This window comes from Pundamilia nyererei, unplaced genomic scaffold (assembly GCF_000239375.1).
Source record: "Pundamilia nyererei isolate P.nyererei 1_Seehausen unplaced genomic scaffold, PunNye1.0 scaffold00068, whole genome shotgun sequence".
In the NCBI taxonomy this organism is placed as follows: domain Eukaryota; kingdom Metazoa; phylum Chordata; class Actinopteri; order Cichliformes; family Cichlidae; genus Pundamilia; species Pundamilia nyererei.
In genome coordinates, this window is record NW_005187469.1 from 2,926,486 (window position 1) to 2,952,159 (window position 25,674).

General features: G+C 37.5%; 1 protein-coding gene across 1 annotated transcript in view; it reads left to right on the forward strand.

Moving 5' to 3' along the window:
• LOC102210925 (zeta-sarcoglycan) overlaps positions 1-25,674 on the forward strand; it is a 360,423-nt gene that overhangs the window by 330,879 nt on the left and 3,870 nt on the right. Inside the window, exon 7 of the mRNA XM_005736302.2 lies at positions 2,586-2,709. Coding sequence (XP_005736359.1) covers positions 2,586-2,709 — 124 coding nt within the window. The remainder of the gene's footprint in view (positions 1-2,585; positions 2,710-25,674) is intronic.

Sequence of the window (25,674 nt, forward strand, 5' to 3'; positions counted from 1 at the left end):
TGTACCTCTGGTGCAAATTACTGACCTCTGTCATCATTTTAGGTGGGGGAACTTGCACAATCGGTGGCTGACTAAATACTTTTTTGCCCCACTGTATGCTGCCAGAGATTGACATGTCTATGAGCAGCACTCTCCCAGAGTAAAGGGGTCATCAAACTCAGCTAACAAATCATTAATAGGCATGGGTCCTAATGGCTAAATAAACTTTCATGAATAAATGTATCTATTTATTTTTTCTAAAGGCCTTCTCTTTAAAAGACTAACCTGGGGAGAATCTATAGAAAACAAGCAGGGTTGATGACTAAAAGGAAGCAATTGCTGAAGCAATTACCCACTACCAATATAACCTCCCTCAGCCTCAAGCATGGGGGAAGAAGCATCACAGAAGGGAGGTGGGGAATCTTTTTAGGCTTGTAGGGGTTTTAGCTGCAGACTGAGACAAAACTAAAAGTGCTTGGTGAAGCTAGAGATTGGAGGAGAGCTCTGATTACAACAATTTGTTTTGGGATGTGATTTTGTTCCAGCAATGTGCAGATAATCTGTTGACTGAGTATAATCCTTGGTTAATAAGGTAATTTTTTAATTGATGCAAAGCCTGTACCGGAAGCATCAATCTAAAACCACCCTCCCCTTGTACATATTCAAGATCATTGCAGCTGTGTTTGTCCATTCTTCCAGCTGGTTCAAACATGACTACCGTGCCTTTGTGGTTCTCCTGTGTCTCATTCGATCATTTTGTCATAATGAACTCAAAATGGATAGACCTTTATATGTAGTCCACAACTGCAAATCAAATTGTTTATTAACAGAGGCTAATCTGAGCTGTGAATAATTGTTGCAGACAACTAATGAGTGGGCTAGAAGGTCAGTGTTCAGTGTCCAGTTCCAGTGAGATTGGGGGATCCACAAAACCTTTTCAGAAAAGCCTTGAAGATCTGGAGCACATACCAAGGGGTTTCTAAAGACAGAAACAACAGATAAGTTACAAGGAATTAAAGAAAGCATGAAACAAGTGAAGCTTGATATTACTGCTACTGCAGCTGAACAACCTGGTAAAGGTGGATGAAAGAAGGTGGTCTTTATATACAAAGGATGAATAATGGAAACCAGGTGTACACTGCCTCCCAGTCTTGATTAACTGCCACACCCCAGAGTGGCAACCTGTTATGCCTTCATGAGCAAGAATAAGGGAGAAAATGTGAGTGAAGGCACAGAGACCATGACACTACTAAAGTAGCTTTTTTTTTCTGTCTGTTTAATTTTTCAGATTGAATCTTCAATTGTTCATTTTTTTCCCACCACAGTGTGTGTGTCAATTGTGTGAATAAACAGTTTTCAGCTTCTACACAGTAAAAGTAAATGACTTTAGCCCGGGGACTGTAGTCTAGTGAGGACATTAACAGTGGAAGCTTGATATCATCACCAAAGTGCTCCTGGCCAAGGGCTTCTTTCCTATTTCTTTTTTACGTCCATCTGTTTTTTGAACACAGATCTGACAAACATCATGAGTTCAGTTAATTTAGTCTTTGGCTTGAACACTTTATCCTTTCAGCCTCTCCGTATGGATTGGGAAACCAATCTTTTGAAGTGCCCTTGAGCAAAGCTTGTCTGGAAAACTTCCCCTATACTGAAACATGTTTGTTATTTGGTCTTTGGTGTGTATGTGGTGTGTAACTTGTTATACTTCACATCAAAAATTGCTCTTTATTCGATTTAATTTGCCAATATGTCCTTGAGCGAAGCATTGTGCTTATCTTACTCCACCAAACTGTTTAATCACCTTGTATTATTTTCAGCTTCACACAACCTTACCTACTGACCCTTCAATGCACCTGTATTCTCTGAGAGAAAAATACGTTTCTGCTCACTAAAATTAAATTGCTTTTTTTTTTTATCAAAACCTGAAAATGGATGTGTCGCTCTGTAAACATTACATTCTGTTTATTTTAATATGTATTAAACATGTGAAAAAAAAGACTAAATAAAAAGTTTAATACAATTTTCTATGAAACTTTACTGTGCAATACTAAAAAAGGAGTGTACTTTTATTCATTGATTAGCAAAAATGGCTGTCTCAACAAGCTTTTCAAGAGCTTACTTGATAACCCTGAAACAGGGAAGTCTAAATACATGGTTATGTTAGTGCTTATTACAAAGTAATCACAAATTCATCGATTTCATGAAATTTCTTAAGAATATAGTAGGGCTCTATCCAAAATTTTCAGTGTACATTAATCATTAAATGAGTAACTGTGAAAGTTCAAATTTTGTGTTCAAGAAGTTGTATTTTATTGAATGTTTTACCTTGTTTACCTACAGAGTACGATGCTCCGTACTCACTCAAGAGTAAATATTCAGTTGTTATACAAGAACCTTTATTGCTTTTGATTGAAAAGCTGGTGGATTAAAAAACTGTGTTCACAAAACAGTCACTGAGAAAGTTAAAAAAACAAAATCATCTAATGGCAGCTGAAGCATCAACCTAAAATCACCCTGCTCATGTTCATACTACAAATCCTTGCAGGTGCGTGTGTCTATTCTTTCCAGTGCTTCCAGCATGACTAGACTGTGCTAATGGTTCTCAGGTTGGAATCCCCAACTCGGACCCTAACTCTAGAGGCCCCCAGAGGTGTGGAGGTCAGTGCTGGAGTGGGAGATTTTACGGCATCTTGTAGAAAAGACCTCCTCTTGCAGTCCTCAGAAGGAGAGGTGAGTGTGAGCTTACATTGTATTTGTTTATGCATGTGTGTGTTTGAATGTAAAACTGTTTGTGTACATACTGTTATGTTTTACTGTGTTGGGTATCTGTGAGTGTTTGGAAGAGAAATGGAAGTTAGAAGCTAGGGTGGGCGATATATTGAATATACTCAATGTATTGTGGACTTTTCCACGTACAGTGGTTAAAATGGCTTTATTGTAATCATCGAGTATAAGTTGCCATGGTTATATTAAGCTGTCTGCAGGTAATTTACTGAGGTTTTTTTATGAGTTTTTTTATGCCAATGCTGCGAATGTATTATTAACCCGTAAAATGTTCACTGCGTTGAACATGGGTGTTTATATACTACCAGACAGGGACAATATGGTGACAGCGGGAGTTTCAGACAAGTGAGGGAATGAGACTCACTGTCGTTTGGATTTTACAAGGAGGATGTTGAACAAAATCCGATAATTTGCAAAATGTGCAGTTAAACTATTCCTGCAAAACGTAGGCGTACCAGAAATGTATTCCACCAGCTGAAAAGTCATCCACTGAAAAATTCAGTCTGTTCACACACCAAAGAAAACATTAAATAAACCAACAGCGATACTTGTGACTGTTCTTGGTCAGTCATTTTTATAACCACTGTCTTGACTTTTGTTTCTGTAATTTGAGGTCATCACATTTTTTATTTTACAATTTTTATATGTTATAAGCTCAAAAGAGCACCTTTTTAATTTCGGTTGTTTTATTTTTCCCCGTGAATTCTTGCTTAATGTCCTTTTTTTTCCTTACTATGATCTTTTGTTTGTTAAAGAAAGAGACATACTGTGACAGTATAGTCATTTGTGAAAAACCTTGGTGGGCAATGGATGGTTAAAAAGCGGTTAAAATGAAAGATTTTAATTAATTCAGTTTTTTGTATTTAAAGTAGAAAAAAAATATTGAACGGTTGATTTGAATGAGTACACAAGTGCAATTTTAGGCACCATGTGGTTGAAAATAACATTGCTTTTTGGAGGTTATTTAAAAAATATCGTGCTAAATATTGTGTCTCGTGATATAGCCAAAAGATATCGCGATATTAGATTTTCCTTATATCGCCCAGCTCTATTAGAAGCTGACAAAAATAGCTATATTTATATGTGAATACAAGAGAACACAAACCAGTTGGGTGTTTTTGTTAGTGTGTGTGTGTGTTCTTTAGACTCTGTGGCACTCTATAGTGTTGGGCCCGCTTCATTAAAGTACCTTATTAGGCTAATGAGCGTCATCAATCCATGCGACCTTGTCCTCCTTTTTCTCCCCTCCTCTGCTCATCACTCCTTTCTTCCTCTTTTCTATTTGGGAAAAGTGACTTCATTAAAGCTGGTTTGATGAGATTCCCTGTCAGTTGTTGCTGCTGTGTGTGTGTTTGTATGTGTGAAGTGTCATTGTTAGCCTGTTATCTCACTGTCAAGCTCTTTGCATAGCAGCCTGCCACATTGCGTGAGCACCGAAGCAGACTTAGCCATTATCCTTATGTGTGGCTGTAAGTGTGTGTATGTAAGTGTGTGTCAGCCTGCCATATTGCATGTCCGCTGGAGCATAGTGTGTCATTAACTTACTAATTAACAGAAGAATGACCCCCACTCGTTGCACTCACTGTCATTGTCAGTCACACTCACAAACTGACTTCTACTATAAATACACACACTCACATTTTCTCACACACACACCAACAGACACAAACAGGTAAAAGTTGGGTTCTCTTCTCCATTTCTCATTTCCTGTGTTTTATCACAATCTTCTCTCTTCTTTCTTCTCTTTCCTTCTGCTGCTGCTGATTCTTACTGCCTTATTCTCATTTCCTTATCTTTTTTCTTCCACCGGGCCTTACTTGGAAAAAGTACATAACAAAAGCTACATATAACATGATACTGTGGATACAAATTCTAACTTTAGCATATGATAAGAATACAGTAGTCATAATAACAAAATGGGAGAGCTAGGACAACATCTATAGGATTACCCCAATATATGTAGTCATACGGACTATACAGGAGTGAAATTGTTGATGATGTGTAGAGGGCATGGTGAGGTTTAGTGCACTGTATTGTCGTTATAGTAAAAATGGCATAATAAAACTAAATGAACATAAACACCTGTTTTGCAGACAGTGTAATGTGTTTGTATCTGGACAATAGTCCATTTATCTAAACAGTAATTGCAGATCAGGCTTTGACAAATTGCACAGACATTTTCCACAGTATTGTGCTTTATTGTGCAAATTTTGAAGTCATGTTTAATGACGTATGAAATATATAATGTAGGTATCTAACCGCACAATTGTAAGAGTGTCTGTTATTTCACAATACTATTTTTATTGCCAGGACTAAATTATTTAAAATGTTTGTATCTCCAGCTAACTGGAAACACTGTCACTTCATAGATACTAAATTACCTTTGGTTTATTTAAACCTGGCATATGTTTAGTTTTTAGGCTAACAGCATTTTAACTTTAAACCCACACCACCACAGTAGAAATTCAGTTTAAAGACATGAGTTTGATGAACCAGATTTACTAGTACTTTTCTGTTAATTGCCTGTTCCACCCAGCAGAGGCTGTCAGTGTTTTTAACAATGCCCAGTCACTCCAGCTTGCCCCATCAGCTCACTTGTTCCACTTTACTTATGCTATGTGTATTCGTACTCTTGGTTCACCACTTCACTTGGTAACTCAACTAACAATCCAAGAATCTTCCACAAGACACAAGCAAACAGATTAAGTTAAAATTATTATTTTAATTAATGATATTTTTTCCAGAACAAATAGAGGGAAGAATTGTAACTTTTAATCTGTTTCTAATATAAATACTGTAAAAATCTAATACGCTGCATTTAAAGTACTTTCAAGACATTGCACCTCGCTGAAAGAAAGCATGACCACAACAACAGAGCTGTCAGGTGAAACAATGGAAGGGATTATCCATCTAGTCTAAGAAGGAAACCAATATCAAAAATCAATATCATTTACTACACAGAATCAGTTCTATCTATGATTTGGTTCAAATACAAACAAAATGAGAGGGTTATAAAAGGAAAATATTCAGGTAGACAAACGATATCAAAGGATATCAGTGGACTAAAGTGAAGTAATTTTGGTCATTGGATGACTGGATGAAAGTAATGTTTAACAGTGATGAATAACAAATCTGCTTTAGCAGCAGAGGTGATACTAAAACTTTTAAAGCTGACTGAGAAAACAAGCTCTTTTCCTCACTCATTTATGATCGGGATTTTTTTTATGCCATATAAAGAATCAGAGCATGTGGGAATCATTACATTATCAGTAAATGCACAGGTACATGCTGAAATGTTCTCATTCTGTCCAAACATTAGCTGTAAATTTAGGTTAATGAAGATGAAGGATTTTTTCAGAATGATAATCCCACCAAGCAATGTTTTTTTTTTTGGGGGGGGGGGGGGGGTTCGTTGTTGTTGTTTTCAGAAAAGGCATTTCAGCTCAGTAATACGATGACAAGTAAAAAGTCTGGATGTCAATCAGAAAATTGCTTTTGAAAGGAAAGGATCTATCCTGGAAGAAGGATATTTTTCCTTTTACTTCAAATAGAAAAAGAAACAAAAAACATCCTAATAATTAAAATAATATGAATACATTTTTTGAGGAGTGCCAGAGGGAAGCCAGAATGTTCAGCTACTAAATAAAAAAGCGTTTTATGTTGTATTTATTATTTCTTTTGTGTGTTTATTATTTTACCCATGGGTTGTAACTTCCACTCAAAAGAGATTTTCAGAACATATAGTTTTCACTCAGATGACAGCAGTCTGTGTGACATACATGGCAAGCTTACAGGGAGTTCTAAAGGAGGTTATGAACTTATTGAGTGTTCAGAAGTATTAAAAATCCCCAAGGACTGTCTGGTTCCAGTGAATGGGTACTCATTCGAACAGTGAAACATTTCTAGGGACAGAGAGTGCGTGAGTCTGCAAGTTCAGTGGCATTTGTTTTTATCCTGTTAGGATTGTTGTTAGGATGTGTGTCATGCATGGAGAGGAGACATTCAATTGCCTGCCTTGCAGTGCCGATGATATATTTAAGATTGTCTTTTAACCAAGTTCATTGTCAGAGAGTATCATGAAAGTTTTATTGTGAGACAGATGATTTTGAATATGTGCATATTGCTGATTTTTTTCTGATTTGGCTTGTGTGACTACCATGTAGTTGTTTCTGTACATTCGTACAGCTTCAAAGAATAAGAAAATAATTTTGACAAGGCTTTTCCCTCTTATTTCATCTTTCCCTCTACAACTTTACTTTTCAGCAAGTCTCTCATTCTGTCTATCATTGAATTATTACCTCATCTTATTTTTCTTTCTCTCATCATTTGTCTCATTCCTCACCTTTCCTATGCCCTACTTCTCCTTTCTTTTCTCCTCTTGTTTTTTGTGTAACCTTCTCTTTCTACATCTTCTTCTCTTCCTCCACCTCCCTCTTCTCCTCTGCAGCCCCTCAGTCCTTCATCTCTCAGTAACCCAGCCTATCTAATTAACTTTCCACTGCTAGGGTTATACATCACTGTAGCTGTCACTTCACAAGAAAAGGGGAGGGGAATTTTAATTCTTACCTCTTTTCTGTCATCTCTTCCTTTCTCTCTCACTCCCTCTGTTTCATATGTTTAGTCTTTGGTCTCTTTGTGGTCTTTGTTCATCCATTATCTCTCTCTGTTTCTGTCTCCATCTCTGTCTGTCATCCCTGCATAAATAGATGTCTCCCTATTGATGGTGAACATTAGCATGAGGCAGAGTGTAACAAGGGTTTTGGTGTGGGCCTTTAGCAAGACTTGATACCATGAAAGGCTTGAGAAAATGAAGGATTTGTGGTGCACTGCTTCTCAACCTCCTCACCCTTTATTACAGCACTTGTCAGCTTTAGATTAACAGAAAGAAAAACCTTGTTCACCAAAGGTATAAGTTTTGAAATGCTAAAGAGGGCTTATATAAAAAGCTTTAAATTATCAAAATATAGAAATGAATAAGGTCACACTTGAAAAGAATACAGCTTGAGTAGAAGATGTGAATGAATCTAAGAATAATTACTGTGGAAAAACGTGTTATCATGGTAAAATCTAAACTCCAAACAGTATCCTTAAGAGAACCGTCTGAAGCTGCAGTTTTTTACTACTAGAGTGCAGGAGCACATAATGCTAATGGTTCAAGCAAGGGTCTAAGGCTGTGGCAGGCTTTTGCAGATTTCTACAGAGTAGCCGAAGGGAACACATGTTCAGCTGATCACTGTATCTGAAAGTGAGTCTGTTCCACAGCAGGAAGCACAAATACTCTATCAACGTCCAAGTACGGTGCAACTCCACAACTTTAATTACCAGTGCCATGGCTAAATACACGGGGTCCAACTACAATTCCTTCATTTTGAAATATCATCAACCTTTTTCCAGAAAATGAAAGATGGTGGTAGCGGTTTTTATATGATTTTTTTTTCTTTGGGAACCCCTCATAATGAATTAACTTATTAAGCTTGTATTTATTTTCTGTAAGGAGTACATTATATTTGGGGTGTCACCCTGGTCAAAAGCATTGTGGCTTCATGTCAACCTTCACATGGAATCATTAATCATGGGTCAATACTGAAGCTTACAAAGTTTCCACCTACTTATTTAATGGATTAGGTTTGCCTGCATTGATTTCAGTCTGAAATACATACCTTGCAAAAGTCTGGAGCCAATCATCTTTGCTTTACATTTTACTAGAAAAATAAAGAATAGGTGCAAAAATGATGAAACTATAGTATAGAAGGCAAAACCAAGTTTGTACAATTTGAAGAGACTTGTTGGTATTTTAAAGGGACCACCTTTATCCTTCAAAACAGCCTGAAATGTCTTAAGCAAGATTTCTTCTGATTTCATAAAGTAGTTCTTGAATGACATCCAAGGTTTCTTTTTATGTTGGCTGTCTTTTGTTCCCTTCTCGGTCAGGACGAACCCACACTGCTTCAACAATGTTGAGTTCCAAACTCTGCAGAAGTCCATGAATGATAGTGTTTCACTGTGTTTTTATATTCTTCAGGAGTATGTTTGAAAATCATTGTCAATCTTAATAATAAAGCCATGGCCAATCAGATGCTGGCATTGTATGGTAGAGCAAAGGCTAACTGTACTTAATGATAATTCCATCAAGTTTGACAAGATCTCCAAAACCACTGGATGAAATCCAGCCAAAACATGACAGATCCTCCACCAAGTTTTCTATATGGCTTTAGACACGTGGTGTTGACCTCCTGTCAGAAGAGAAATGTCAGTCTTGGCTTTACTTGATCTCAGTGTAACATTTGATACAGTTGACCACAACATATTACTCAAACTACTGGAGAGCTGGGCAGGTCTTTCAGGAACTGTACTAAACTGGTTCAAAACATACTTAGAAAACAGGAAATACTTTGTATCAATAGGTAACTTCACATCTGAGCAGACAAGTATCACATGTGGAGTTCCCCAAGGTTCCATCTTGGGACCCCTTCTGTTTAACATTTACATGCTCCCACTGGCACAGATTATAAAGAACAATAAAATAAACTATCACAGCTATGCAGATGACACGCAAATATATATCACAATGTCACCAGGAGACCGAGGCCCTGTACAGGCTCTTGGTAAATGCATTGAGGAAATTAATGACTGGTTGTGCCACAATTTTTTCCAGCTAAGCAGAAACAACACTGAAATAATAGTCTTTGGAGCCAAAGAAAAACAATTACAGGTCACCAGAGAACTTCAATCTTTACACCTAAAACCACCAACAGGGTGAGAAATTTGGGTGTGGTGATGGATGCAGACCTAAACCTCAGTCCAGCTCTGAGGTCTTTACACTGGCTGCCTGTCCGTCAGAAGATAGACTTTAAAGTTCTGATGCTGGTCTATAAAGCTCTGAATGGTTTAGGACCAAAATACATCAGTGACCTCCTGACCCAGTATGAACCTTCCAGATACCTCAGGTCATCTGGATCCTGTTTTTTATCAGTTCCCAGAGTCAGAACCAGACATGGAGAAGCTGCATTCAGCTTTTATGCTCCATATACAGTATCTGGAACAAACTCCCAGAAAGCCTCAGATCAGTTGAAACACTCAGTGTATTTAAATCTAGTTTGAAGACTCACCTGTTCTCAGCTGCATTTGAATAAACCACCAAATCCGCACGGTTTTACTTTGAAGCTTAAATTTCAAAATTTACATTTCAACTACTGAATTTATCTACTGTTCCTTTCTTGCTTTTTTTCCATTTTAAATCATGATTTTTATTTGTTTTTGTTTTTTAATGTCTCTGTAAAGCACTTTGAATCACCTTGCTGTTGAATTGTGCTAAATAAACTTGCCTTGCCTTGCCACCTGGTCCAAATTTCACATTTCATTTTATCGTTCCATGAGACCAGTTCCCACTGATTTTTAGTCCAGTTCTTGGGTAAGTTGTGTAAGACTACCTCAGCCTTTTCCTTCCTTAAGGAGAAACAGGGAGTAACACTTCCATTGAGACCATTACATTCAGTAAACAGTAGATGGGCCAGGTGTATCTCTCAGGTCCAGTGTCTTTGCTGGATTTTCTATTTCTTAATGACTTTCAGATGCTGTTCACTTACTGTAGAATTTTTTTTTAAATCTGCCACTTCCTCTTTTGTCCACCTCTTGTCCAGTTTCAACAAGGGAAAAAATATGTGTTTTTGAAAACAGTTTTTTCCCAAGTCATCTATAATGCGTTGGACATCAGCATGTGTCATTTAGTTAGATGCCTTTTTATGTTTAACAATTCATATGTCAGTGTTAAGTGCCCTAACAAAGAAAAAACATTCCCTTGAAAATGGCCAGATACAAGGACCGGACTGAAAATGAGTGAAATTTCCAAAAAAAAGAAACCAAAAAAGTTAATAAACCATTGCTCAAGAGCACTTAAAAAATTAGAAGAAAGTATAGATCCCTGAAAGAAAAACCTAAAGAAATAAGGGTTGGCTTGAGGCTTTTCCTCAGTACCATTCTCCATTTTATTTCTACCTCATATGACTTGCTAAACTCAAGAGAGTGATAATGTCCACAGTATAATAAAAGTGACAAAATCCACATAGGCTTGAGTGGATATAATACATGGATCAAACACAGAAATATCAACAGAGATTGCAGTTAAATAAAGACCAGTCTGGTTTGAACAGAAACAAAAGTGACTTTTCATTTGGGATGATAAAACCTAAGTGCTATATTAAGCCTTAATAAGGATCTGGAAACGGGCAAAAAATAAATCTGAAACATAAAAGTTGGCAATCTCATAATTGCAAAACACATATCATATAATATACAGAACTAGAAAAATTCAGACACAACCAGGCACACATGGTGTAATGTGCTGAGCATAATCTTCAGAACAAAACGAACAAAAGTAAAAGGTTATCCAAAGTAGTGCATTCAGTAAAATGAAGTCAATTTGTTCAAATCTTAATAAATTTTTCATGGCTTACACTATTTTAAATAAGGTTAAAAATATGCTGTTTTTAAAATAGATTAAATTAAGAGCACATTATGAAGATAGATGATAAATATACCCAAAAAGAGGTCAAATAAGATATGAAAAAGTGGCATATTTATTGCATTACTTTTTTGCCTTCATGATTGCCTTTGATGGCCTTTGGGACACTGAAATGCTGGTCATCCAGTTCATATTCACCCCCCTGAGCTTGTAGAGTCTCTGCTGTCATCCTGAGTCAACCAATTCAGTGCATCAGGGATTCATTTGTGGCCTGTTGAGCCTTGACCAGAGCACACACAGGCATAGCCAGATAGCTCTATCATACTGTGTCCTCAATGTCAGTCTCATCTACTCAGTTTGTCTATTTTTTTTTAATGAAGTCAGTGTCACCAAATCTGGTTCCAAACTGTGTTCCTCTGTTAATGTTTTAAAATCATATAAGCCTATAAATTAAGTATGATGATGTTAAACTTTTTAAACGTAACCTACAACATCCATCACTATGTATCGCAGTGTTTTCTGTCTAGCCAATTTCTCTTATTTGCTCTCACATGAAACACCTTCGTATTGTTTCTTCCAAATAACATTCACTTTTTTTCATCTAGAGTGCCTCTACCCACATGGAAAATATATGTGCCGCGGGGTCCTCTCCTAAACTTCTCCCAACAAATGCAGGCGTAGTCAGGAAGCATTCAGTGTGGATAGTTTATTCGGCCGGCCTCCCAGGTGCACAAAAAGATTATTTACAAAGAAAATAGAAAACTAACTCAAAAAAAAAAAGAAAAAAAAAAAAGAAAACTAACTCAATTCAACACAAAACAAACATCTGTACAAAACACAAGCGGCTGAGCCAGTCTGCATACCCTCTCTGTAACATCTCACATAATGCCCAGGTAGGCCCTGACAGCCTTCTTTTATAACCCATTGCCCCTCCCACTAGGCATAATAGTCATCCCTTCACCATTTCTTTTCCCAAAACACTCTTTTTTTCCTCAGCTTATTTCCAGCTGTATTCCTACAATACATATATATGTATATACAGACATTTATGGCCACTTCCAGGCAGTCTACAGTGTTTCACAATAACAAAAAAAACAAAACAAAAATAATGCAGTTCATGTGACCTTTCAAGCGCGTGCGAACCCACTATTTGAACCCCAGAACACCATACCATCGGCTTGCATAACCACTCGTCTTATTGGCGATCACAGAGAGTATGCGACCGGCTTTATTAAAGGTAAGCAAAAAAGAATATGTTGGTCACCCTCTGCTCAAAATTAGGGATGGGTATTAATAAGATTTTCACGATTCCGATTCCATTTTCAATTCTGTTTAACGATTCGATTCTTTATCGATTCTCTTATCGATTCTTTTTAAAAAAGGAGAACACTAAGATCGATTAGCTTAGAACTTTGTTTTATATCTTCTCTTTGAACAAGATAGAAATTTAGGAGTATCATGGCCTTACAAACCCAACAGTGAGATCTTAAGAGATCCATAGCCTACGGCTCTTCAATGGGGTGTCACAGGGTCCCCAGGGGAAAAAAATTGTAAATGTAAAATGATAAAATAAATATTCTTCTGTAGCAATAACAAAGTATAAAATAAATTATCCAGTAATGTCCCTGCCTACAATTAAACACATTCACTTACCGAAAATCGGGGGCATCTGCTGTGGCAAATGGGTGCAAGCCTTTTACCACAAACCTAGTCACTGCTCGGTGACATTCGTCTATCATGGCCTGAAAGGAGACGCTACCGGTAGACTGCAGCGAGAACTGCCAGCATCTGAGCCAGCCAGACTCTGTCTGTCTCTCTCATCATGGTCACCTAAATGCACAGTAATGGCAGGTTTTGTAATCAGGCAGATCGCTCTAACATAGTATGCACTGTTAGTTGATTATTTACCTTATTTACCAAACTTTTTATCGTTTCAGTCGCTTAGGCGCCGTGTTTCCTCCCAGCTAAATGACGCTCCCCAACGTCGTGACGTCATTCGGGGCGACTGGAATCGATAAGGGAATCGTTTGCAAAAATGGCAAACAATTTCAAGGAATTGAAACAGTGGGAACGGGTTCTCAACAAGAACCGGTTTTCGATACCCATCCCTACTCAAAATATACCTCTCACCCCTTTTTGTTTATCCTCCAGGTCGACTAAAAGACGCGCAGCCACGGTAATTGTACAACTAATGGTGGTGGTGCGTGTATGCGCCCAGATCAGCTGTTTGCGGCCCGGGACGGTGTAACTCCGTCACATCATGTATAAATCTTATAAAGTTTGTATCTGTCTTGTGTGAAACTTGTATGAAAAGCATACAAGAGTGTAAATAGATATAAGATCCCTTGAAAAATTATATAAATGAAACTTGTATGTTTTGGATACTTCCTAAAACAATATATGAAAGTAATGAGAAAGTGGCCACTTTCATGAGTAAATCATATAAGCCTTATATGATTCACTATATGAAGTAGGCCACAACGTATGCAAGTTTTTTATAAGTTTTTACTATTTCTTTTCCATATGGGTAACACTGGCCTTTCCCACGATGATGTTCCAGACGTACCTTTTGTGGAGCAGTTTGTACTTGCAAAGTATTTTTCTGTAGTTTCTCTTTCATAAAAATGTTCTCCTTCTGATGTCTCTCCTTGGTCTGTGCTGTCATTCTGTTTCCCAAGAGAAACACATCTGTAGAACCTATGCCTTTATATATTATGATTGACGGATTACTGTTATGTTAGATTACTCACATTATCACATCATCAGACTTTATGTTAATTTGCCCTTGTAAATCTGGCCCCTAAAGAGACGGGATAATAAGCAGCTTGAAAGGCAGGAAAAAAAATAATTTTAACAAATGGCATCCAGGGTTTATTCTAAAGATCATACTGTACCCTGGAGCCATTTTATCACAATGAAGCCCAATGATGCAATGTCTAGAGAAGCTCCATTTGAAAACGGTCCATTATGAGGAGATGTGTTATCCGTATAGAAGAACATCTGATTGATACCTAGATTACAGATTCAAGTTCATACCATTTTTTCTGACATTTATGAATGTTACAATCAGTGACATTTTTCATATAAATTTCATATTCTTTTACTGCTTCATCCAACAGTGGTTTTGCATTTTGCATGACCTTTTCCAGTTATCCCCAGTTAACCACATCCACCTCAACATGACCCTGTGAAACCGAAAGAATTGTCTATACTGGTTAAAAGATCAAGAAAATAAACATATTACAGTGTTTTCTTTCATATCTGCATGAACCGCATGCACACTCAACAATATTCTCAGCTTTTTATAAATTTGAGCTGGGGTCTTGTTCTAATACAGAACTTGGACTTGCTTTTTAGTTAGTTTTTTTTTTAAGCAACTAATATTTTCAACTTTTAAAATTTTTAAACTTTTTATAAGTTAACCATCAGATTGAATCCCTGAATTTCCTTCAGTAGTAAGTTTGGTGGGGTATAAAGGTTGTTTGGGTTTTTTACATGGGCTCCTGGTAAATCCACCTACTTATTAAAGAACATTTATCATGACCCGTATTTCCCTTTGTGTTCCACTTTGGGCAACACCTAAAGGTATTGCAGTGATACCACACAGGAATATTCAAATACATTAGAAAAAAAAATCTCAGCTCTGTTCTGTAAAGATTCACAACTGAATGGCAACCAAGCTTTTCTTTAAAAACAAAAAATACATACATTCTAAAAAGAAGACTTTATCCAAAAGCATTCCTTTTCATCCAGTCTCATACAAGCGTTCCTCGACTGCTGACACCATCAAATGAACAGAGAAGAGCGGATGAAGGGAGGATAGAAGGGGGATCGGATGAGCAGGAGGTGGAGAAGGATGGCAGAAAATAGATGTTTCTGTCGATTTTGCAGGAGAAAATAAAGGCGTGCAGGACAGCAAGGCTTAAAGCCAAATCAATGTTGTCAGCAGCTGGCACTTAAGAAGAGGCCATTAAAGTTTAAAAAGTTTGGAAAGCAGTGCTGGAATTAGGGCCAAATGGGTTAGAGGTAGGGGAGCGCTGGCTTCCATTAAAATCAAAGCCAACGAGAGCTGACAGATCCTCTCAGGATTCTTGCAGTCCTCCTGTGTTTTTTTTTTTTATTGTCTTCTCCCCTTTTGTCATCTCTCTCTCTCTTTCTGTCTCTTTCACTCTCCCTTTGTCAACACTTTAGTCTATGTGAGCTTTCTATTCTTTTAATTATTGTTACTTCTCACCTTTGCGTCTTCATAACTCAGAAATCACTGTCCCTCTGTGATAACCACAGACTGTAGTAAAAGATGGACAGAGCTTTTGGGGCTAAAGTAGGAAGTCCCTAAACCTGTTTTCTGGGCCGCTCCTCTGGTTGCAAAACTATTTTTAAATCCCTGTAGAACCAGAACCATGTAAGCTAGCGCAATCATTTTTTTTGCATATGAAACAGGAGGAATTGTACTTACATCTTATGCCATCAGCTTGTCCTAAGTCATGGTTTCCTTCCACAAATGGCTTTGCAAAAACTGCATAAAAAGCGCTTGAAGCAACAAAAACATAATATTCCAGAAACACGCTTTGCCGATCCGATCAGCTGTTCATAACACTTCCTACGTTGGAATAGACGTCAGCGTGAACTGTCGCATGTCCGCCATTACCTGCCCGAAACCGGAAGTGATGTCATTTCGCGGAAAATGTAGGGGTTTTTTTGGGGTGGGGTTTTACCATCGGGGCCTCATAAGCCTATACTGGCCTTTTTATAAGTCATGTTTGACTTGATGCTTTTCTGAATAGTTTCTGGGATGCTTAAAACTCAAATTGCGCTGCTGGAAATAGTTTATTTTGATGCATATGCTGTTTTTTGGCAAATTTGGCAAAAAATGAAAGAAAGAAAAGGAAAAATGATTTTTAATTTTTTTGTAGTTTATTGCACTTTTTTGCAATTTATGTAGTTATTATGGACTTAATGCATACATATTATTAAAATTTGGGCTATAACGGTTTTATTGATGTATATATAGCAACTTGAAATGCTCCCAAAAATGCTCCCAAGCATTTCACTGCATATCGTACTGTGTATGACTGTGTACGTGACAGATAAAATTTGAATTTGAAAATGGCACTGCAGCATGTAAAAATATAAAGATAAGCTCTGGCGGATGTGATTCTGTGGTAGGTCTTAAAGGGTTAACTAATTGAAGGTTGATAAACCTGAGTATACGTTACTGCGATGGTCAAATTGCTAGCATATGAGCATACACAGTCCCTCGGTTTTTGAGTCAGATCAACTCCCTTTCATTATATCTTCAGTTTGAAGCTGCACATCAGGACTTTAATAACCAATAGGCATATCCATATCCATCTTTTTATATACAGTCTACAGTTATAAGTGAGACTGTTTCTATCCGAGAACAGAAAAGTATTTTGCAATAATGTCCGTGTTTATTGAAAGGAAGAGAGAAATAACATATTCAAGTTAATTTCTATGCAAATTAAACCTTGAAAGAAAGTCTTGACATTGTTTTTACTCAGATACTTTGTTATTGTTTTGCAGACACCCTGGCCCTAATAAGGGAGCATAACAGTTTGGAGGCTCATGCAGGAACCACTAAAATCAGTTTGGAAGGAGTCAAGTTGAAAGGAACATAAATGAAATGATGCAAGAAGACATGTATGCCACATAATATGCACTTACTTAATTGTCTATTCTATTTCATTTTTTTATATTCTGTCCCACAGGAGGTACTCACCATTTTACTCACCATTCACATAATGAATGGTGAGTAAAATTAGAGTAAAATTACTCACCCTTACTCATCATTCACATAATGAATGGTGAGTAAATTCCCAACATTTTGAACCACTGGACTTGTATTTTCTAAAGCAATGCACTTCTATCATTAATGTGGCTTCATTTTATCTGGATGACTGCTTTAATGTTAACATTTTAAAGAATTACAAATAACTTTGGTAGGTGAGTGTCTGTGAAATAGGGAATACGTAAGCACTTAGATGTGGGAGTTCAGTAGCTCAGACTAGTTGTTAAAAATTCAGAGCAGAGAAGACTGCCAAATGAATACATAAAAAAAAGTGAGAAGTGTCTGAAGTAAGCTGAAGTTTGCAGTGAACAAAGTCACAGGAGAAATTTGTACTAGATCAGGTCTGGCTGAGAAGAAAACAGTGGAAAGACAAAGCCTGACCGAGAGCGCGAGGGATGTTGGGAGCACAGCAGACGCAGAGTAGGCACGTGCGGAAAACAACAGATGAAGTCGAGTAACCAAGCATACAGGATTCAACATTTCAGTCAGGAGCAGTAAACATACAAGGAACCAACAAACTTGACAAAAGTAACCAAGTTTGCTACCAAACAAGCACACAGAATAATCTAGCGAGCACTGAATAAACACTGGGGTAGATATGCTACTGAGGCTGATTGAGTGATTAAATGCATCTGTGCCAAACTGGTAGTTGCCAAGAGCTGGAAGGAGGTGCTACACAGGGCAAAATACAGACACAGAAAAAAAAAGCAGGGGCAAGAAGAAATGGAAAGGAAGACACAGAAGTCCTCATGAAGACTGAGCTGCATAGCGTTGGAGGTGAGCAAAATTAATAAGACACTTTTGTTGTTACGTAAAAAGTACAGAAATATGTTCCAGTAAGGCAGACCTTCCCAAAGTGTGGGGCCCGCCCCCTAGGGGGGGGCGCAGAGCCATTACAGGGGGGGCGCGGCATGAAAAGGGAAAAAACAAAACAACGCTTGGACACTACTAGCATGGGGCGCCCACACAAACGCAAAGCAGGAGATGAAGCATAGCTGAATAAGTTTCCAAACCAACTTCATTCTAAGCCAAAGACTCGAAAATATGGTGAAGCATATCTTCCCTTTGGCTTCCCCTGCAGAATTGGTTTTCCCTGCGTCGAGAGCACGCGCTGGGCTGTTTAAATCACGGACAAACTGTCAGGGCTCTGTGGGCGGGCAGGTGGAGATGAGGATCCAAATGCAGGACTCGGAAAACGGAATGCAACTCAAAACCTCAGCTTTATTGCTGGCAAGAAAACAAAACATGAAGTGAAGACTGAACACTGAGACCAAAAAAGACACAGGCATAATCTGATGGTACAACGCAACACTGGGTTGAGGACAACACAGGGCTAATATACACAGGGTGGTAATCAGGGAATGGGTAACAGAAGGGAGACACAGCTGGGGGAGATCAGGGCTAACGAGACGGGGGAGCTAAGCTGCACACACTAACATAAGACAAAGACTTTCACAATAAGACAGGAAACAAGAACCACTAAATAAAGATGCAGACACGACACTGAGAGACAGACTAGACACTGAACAGAAACTGCAATACACATGAGAACCCAAAACCTAAGAACTGATCCCTCACCAAGAATAACAGAAACAGATCTATAATGATAATAATAATAAACAAAGCACCAGAACATCAGAAAACAATCCATAATGCAAAAATAAACCAAAATATAAGAAACTCAAAATGCTGGGTCAACACTGACCCAGAACCGTAACAATGGAGCAAAATGTGGGTGTGTGTGGTTGGAGGATGTGTTTGTGGTTGTGCATGTGTGTGTGTGCGTGCGTGGGCGGGGGCGAGGAGGGGGGGGGGCAAATATTTTTTTTTTAAAACAAAGGGGGGCCCAGCAAAAAAAAGTTTGGGAACCACTGCAGTAAGGGAAGCTACAAACAATTAGAATGCCCTTGAGAAAGGTCTATAAGTTCTAACAGTGGCAGTTTTCCAGTGAAACTACAACTTTGTAAATAGAAATCATTCATTTATTTACTAAGTGGGAACAAAATCAACTGCAGTGATGTGTTTTCCATAAATGCAAGACATATAAATTCCATGATGACTTCTCCATCTGTGGGCAGGGTGTTATTCCCATTTTTAACAATTTATTACATGCAGAAATCACACAAACCATTGTAGTTTACATACTAGTTTGCAGACGCTAAAGAGCTTTTGCATGCTCATACATTGGTGTAGAGTTTGCTTTCATTTGCAAAATGTGTAATAATGAGAAATAGAAAGTGACTTCATGTTGCATATTGCTGCTTGCATGTTGAATATTACTGCATTTGTTTATTTAACCTGGCGTCCACATATGTGGACATCACATTTTGGGTTGTCTAGACCAAAATACTAAATTTTGCTCTACAGCGGCCTGATATCACTTACAAGGACATTATACTGCACTGTTCTATCAAAATTTAAGACCAATGTCCTCATATGTGCATCTCATTTTTGTCAGGAACAAAAATAAGGTAAAAAATAATAATTTGGCAATTCTTTGTTTTTACATTCTTCAGTTCCCAATATGCCCAAAGTTCAAAGAGAAATTAAAAATGCATGATATGGAAGAGTTCGGGTCTTAGGAGGATAAAGATATAATTTTTTCTATATGTAAAGGTGTGAATGTGGTATATCAATTTCACACCTCCTCTGTCACCAGGAAGTGGAATCCACAAAGCTGTATTATCATGTTGTTGGCACAACAAAACCATTTGGTCTTTACTATGACTGCTATTATTACTATAATCATTATATAGGGAGTGCACGTTAATTTTTGTTATCATGGTGATAATAGGAACTAGTTACTATGTTTAAATACAATTTTTAGATAACTGAATTTAATTTAATTAGTTCAACCACATGTATTTTAAGTGTGGGCTGTATTTTCTCACCTCAGGAGCAAGAGCTGTTTGAAGTCTGAAGCAGTCTGAACAAATAAGACAAATAAAAAAAAAATGAACACCAAAATCTCTAAATGCAGAATTAAACCTGATAAAAACCGACAACTTTTTTCACTCGCAGCTTTTTTGGCAAAGTTTCTTGATCACCTTAAACTCTTTCAAAAGATGTCTACAATACCCAACATGGCACATTTGCACATCTGTATGTGCTTTCTACCAGTGAGTTCAGCGAGGTGAAATCAGGTCAGCTTACACAAACTTTTGACAAAGTTAGGTTACCATGGAGTTTTATTGTTTGTTGACACAATGATGGGGCTTATTAAGAAACTGTAGCCTGGAGGTATTATTGGGGTGGTACACTGGGACTAAATTTTTTTTTTCCTCACTACTTCATGTTTTACCTGCGGGTAAGGCAGAATAGTAAGTAAATTAGAATGCTGGCAGGGGGTAACTCGCTGTTGTACCAAGTGATGCTGTGGAAGCCTCACAAACATATAACTATACACAAGTTAAATGCAAAACATGCACGCAAAATCTTCAACCCACAGATGAAGAGACGCACATGCATTTTTATGCACTGATACACACACATACACACAAACATGAACTCAAAGGACACATCCACAGCTGCCCCCTTGCTCTCTTGGTCTCCAGAGCCTTTCTGTTTACTTCCAAAACTTGTTTTCATCAGAGTGTGAGGAATAGATTAACAGATATCTGCCAATAGCTCTAAGTAGTGTATGTTTTTTCAAAGGTGTGATTAATGGAAATTTATTAGCCTACTTCACACTCCCTGAGGTGATCGTCATAGATGTGTTTGTTATTTTGTCACTCTCGGTCTGAGTGTTTCATCGTGTGTGGGAGTTTTGTCTGTCTGTCTGTCTGTCTCTCTCTCTCTCATTTGTTTTACCATCTGTCACTGCATATGTTTGGGGGCTCATTTATTCTGCAGCTCTTACTTCCTGCATTTGTTGTGTGTTTGTACACATCATTTTTATAGTCTCTCTTCTTGTATACCTGTAGAAGTTTGGGTGAATGAATTTGTCTATGCCTGCACCTGTGTGTGTTCTGAATGTGTTTGTTTGTATGGTACAGTAGAGTAGGCTGATATTGCTTTATGTCCCTGCTACATCTGGGTTACTAAACTCTCAGTCTCTCTCCAGCCCCTGTCATTTAGTCCGTTGTCAGCTCCCATTCCAGCGTCCGTCCATTCAACAAGCCTAATGGTCTGTGTAATACACTCAGAAAGCTTCACAGCCTCCCACCTATTGGTGTTGTTGGAGTGTGTGTGTGTGTGTGTGTGTGTGTGTGTGTGTGTGTGTGTGTGTGTCTGTTTGTGTGTGTGTTCCATGTCCAAGTGCAGGGGGAGCAAGAGAGGAAATTAAAAAGAGAATGGGAGGCAAGGTGAGCTAAGGCTAGATGAACATAGAGGTTGAACTGAATCTATTTGTGTGGGCAGAATTCTGTGTGTGTTGTGAAGTAGTACTAGTGTCCTTTCAACCTCTCTTCTTCTACTCTTTTATCCTTTTATCCTCTCAGTCAAAGATTATCAAGTTAACACAGTTTTTAGTATTTTTCAGTTATGATTCAGTTTAAGTCAGTTGATTATATTTTGACACTGGAAACCGAATATACTTATTCAGTTTCTCGCTGAAAAGGTTGATATGAAGATCAGTAAAATTCTCACATCTTTCAACAAACAGACAAAAAACTTTCTATGACTACCTGAACTCACAAGTTTCCATATTTTATCAGTTCATTTTATCAGTTCCCTATTAAACCCGGGGTATTTCTTAGCAGATGCCAGACATAATTGCAAAATGAAAGAGAAGTTCATAGGGAACCAATCCAATTCAGATTAGCCCATGGTTATTATAATAATAATAATAATAAAAAAAACGTATCTATTACCATTTTATTTATTATTATATTTTTGATGAAGGCAGTTACATTGCTTTCATTTTCCCAATAGCCACAGCTCATTTCTTCCTATACATGTCATACATTATGTGAATACTTTGGGGCATTCGATACAATAAATAAATGCAAGAATGAATCCATAAAACCCATTGCAAAGAGAGCCCATTCATTCTGAAATTACCACTTGGTTTTGTGGACGTGCCAATAAGGATTCGCTTTTAGCAGATGAAAAAAGTAGATAAAGACAGCCAAGAATGGTTTGAAAGGAAAAGGTAGTTGTGTAAAATCATTTTTAATATAATTTGACAGCTGCTTTAATGACAGTGATGCCAGAAACTATATTTATACACCTTTTTAGGACACTGACAACTGAGAAGTATCATGCTACTTACACACATTCAAGTGCAGAAAGTGTCCTCTAGGTATTTGTAGAAAATGAAAGATGGCATTGTTTGCATTTAATGGAAAACCTTATGGCGGTAATAAAATAAATTCTTGAAAAAAAACTTTTTTCTGGCTTTTTTACTCTTATGTGCTTTACTTTTGCAGATGCAATTTTGCACCCTCGTTTTTGTCCTTAACTATTCTTCCTCATGCATCTGGTTTCATCTTAAATACACCTAAAAGGGTGTCCTAAAAAGATGTTTTTTCTCCTTTGAAACAACTCCACTGTATACAGAGAGCTCTTTTTCTCTCTCCTGGTCTCTTTCCAGATGTTCTATCTCTGATATGTCCTCTGATGTTTTGCTCTCTCCACCTCCCTTCTTTTTTAATCCCAGAAAAATCTTGTCCTTTCACCGCCACCACGTCCCCCTTCTCTCTTTCAGCTAACTTGCCTTCAACCCTTTTGTTCCTTTGTTTTGCCAAAGGAAATCATCCATGAAAAATGCTTTGAACCCTCATAATTGCTACTTCCTGCATGTTTCCGTCTTCTCAATGCCGGAGCAATGTGCTTGCTAAACTGCTGCTGGAAAGAGATGGGTGTAGACACATTTCCATTCATACTGTATCCACATAAACAGCCACCCACACAGACTTGTATATTTGGACTGAAATGTGCAAGGAATGCATATGACACACAGAAAACCAAAATTGCTATTTTTAGAGCTTTAGATTAACTTGTAAGATGACAATGTTTATATTTTATTTAAATTTTTTTTGTTTTATTTTGGAGACTACATTTTTTTTTTTAAAGAATTCTGTACATTTAACTTGAAAGATGGAATATGTAGCTTACCAAAAGAAGTAGCATAAAAACCAAATTTGGACCAAAATGATGTTTTATCTTTGAGGACTATTTTAACTAGGTTATTACCGCATAACTGTTATAAACACACTATTACATACAAAGCGGAAAAAACAGCTGTAACTGTTGGCCAAAGACAAAAGGAAGAGGAGAAGAAGAAGGCATGTTTGGTGCCAGCGAGAGAGAAGGAAAGGCAGGACTGCAAAGGTTAGAGGAACAACTTTAAAAATAGGCTAAATGATGATGGTAAAGAGAGAGAGTTTGCTGATAGGATGGAGAGAAGGTAGATAAATTGTGTGCGCAAGAGACTAGACAGATGTGTGAAGCAAGGCAAGAAGCACTGGAGATGGATTCAAACTGTTAGTCTTTACTGTTTCAGTTCGCTTATATGTTATTTAATATTTAAATTAAATTGGTAGTGTTTGTCAAAAGAAAGAATATTGATTCTTCTGTTTATAATTTTTTTATAATAACAATGACTATAAAAGTGAAATCTGAACTGGTGTGCTATTTAATCATGACGACATGTACTTTGTGCAGTCATGGTAGTAACTTCAGTGCACCCCATGAAAATTAATAGTTTAATCATAAAAATAATGTGTAAAACACACACATTTTAATGTAATGAAGGCATGTCAGTAAGTACACGTATAAACAGAAGAAAGAATGAAAAGCACTTATTCATACTTGTTCACAAACAATATTATATTCACAGACACATCCTTTCCCACACTACTTGTTCTCAAGCACACACTGTCTCACGTGTATAGACAGCTAACGTCAAGCCACCTAATACTTACAGACACTTTCATTTAGAATGAATGTCATCACTAATCCGATCTTAAGCTTCATCAAATGACTTTCTCCCCTTTCTATCAATCCATCTGTCTGTCCATCCATAGTCTCACTTCTGTTATCCTTATTCCTTCACATAATCACCGTACATACATTTCTCTTTCTTGAATTTCCATCTTCTTCACTTCCTTTTTTTATTGATCTCTTCCTCGCTCTACCCTTCCTTGTAAGCCATTGTTACCCACTAATTGCCTTTTTGTCTTTCCAATGTCATATCCTCTTCTCCCCTTGTTTTCTTCCCCATTATTTCCTACTCTTCACCTCTATTTCCTCCAACTTCATCCTCTCTTTTTGCTGCACCATTTTGTTGCACTGATGTTTCTATTGTTTAGAGGAGAACCGATTTCCATTTCCTCTCTTAAACATGCATGCACCCAACTCTTGTCGCCGCCACATTCGAGTGCCGTACCCAAGTTTGCTTTAGATGTAGCTTTCTGTTACTGTGGCAAGTAGGTTGTTAGAATTAGATTTGGGCTCTGTTGCCAACCGTGACTGAGTCCTGCTCCTGTAAGGCTATAACTGAGCCCTGGCAGCTTTTGTTGGAAGCCAAAGGGAAGATGACAGGTGTGCACCAGGGACCTGTTAAAGGAATACCTTGACATTTAGAGATACTGCTGTATTTTCTTTTGTTCTATACATAAGTAAAGAAGTTCACACACCCGTTTTTTCACTGGCTCTTAAAGTGTCTCCTTTTCATTGTTACTATGTCTCATTAAAACCAATAGGCATGACAGGCTAATGAGATAAGTCTACACAGCTCTGTTAAAGAGGTTGCCCATTTTATTTAACACAAAATCATCTATTTCTTTTTGCCCATCTATTTCTACAGAGACAGAACTATGATATTAGTAACTTCTATTTTGTATTAAAGTCATTTTATCTACACTTGTTGGAGGCTAAGCGGTTCAAAGCTGTTGCCATTTTTTGTGTGAGACCAGTTACCATGGTTACGGTTGTGTGCCTTTCTTTAATGTTAGTAGAAGAATTATTATACCCTTTTTCACAAACACAATGCCAATGTCAAACTGCCCTACAGTAACAGAACAGACTGACTCTCCGCTTGTAATTTCTAAATTAAATGTCTGAACGGAACCGATCACTCCCCACTCTACAACTTGGTAGGCTCTTGACTGCAGAGTTACTGAAAATACGAATAAAAAGAAAGAACTTCTTTTAAATAAAATGAAATTATTAAGTGATGCTGAAGCCTATTAAGATACGAGGGAGCGCATTGGGGCTGGGAATAGCATTTACTGTAATCTGACTATTAAAACATTGATCAGGATTCATTTCTCATTTCAGTAAAATATACATTGTTGAGTGATGCAGAATTGATTCGATTATGACTTTATGAGTGTATTGCAGCAACTGTAGGTAAAGGTAGTACTATAAACCATTTTAGAGATTTTTTTTATTTTTTTATTTTGTCTCTTGTGTGTAATGTTGATAGAGATCAGGCCATGTTTTAATTTTATGATTAATTAATTAATGTTGAGATTATGAAATTCCAGTTTTTATTTATTTATAGGAATTTGAGTCTCTTAAGTATCAAAGAAATCAATCATTTCAAAAGTTCTGCAGATTTGTCTTCATGTACTGCTTTTATCTAAACAGATACTCAAAGGAAACATAAGCAGCACACACAGAGCGCTTGAGTGTGTGTGTGTGTGTGTGTGTGTGTGTGTGTGTGTGTGTGTGTGTGTGTGTGTGTGTGTGTGTG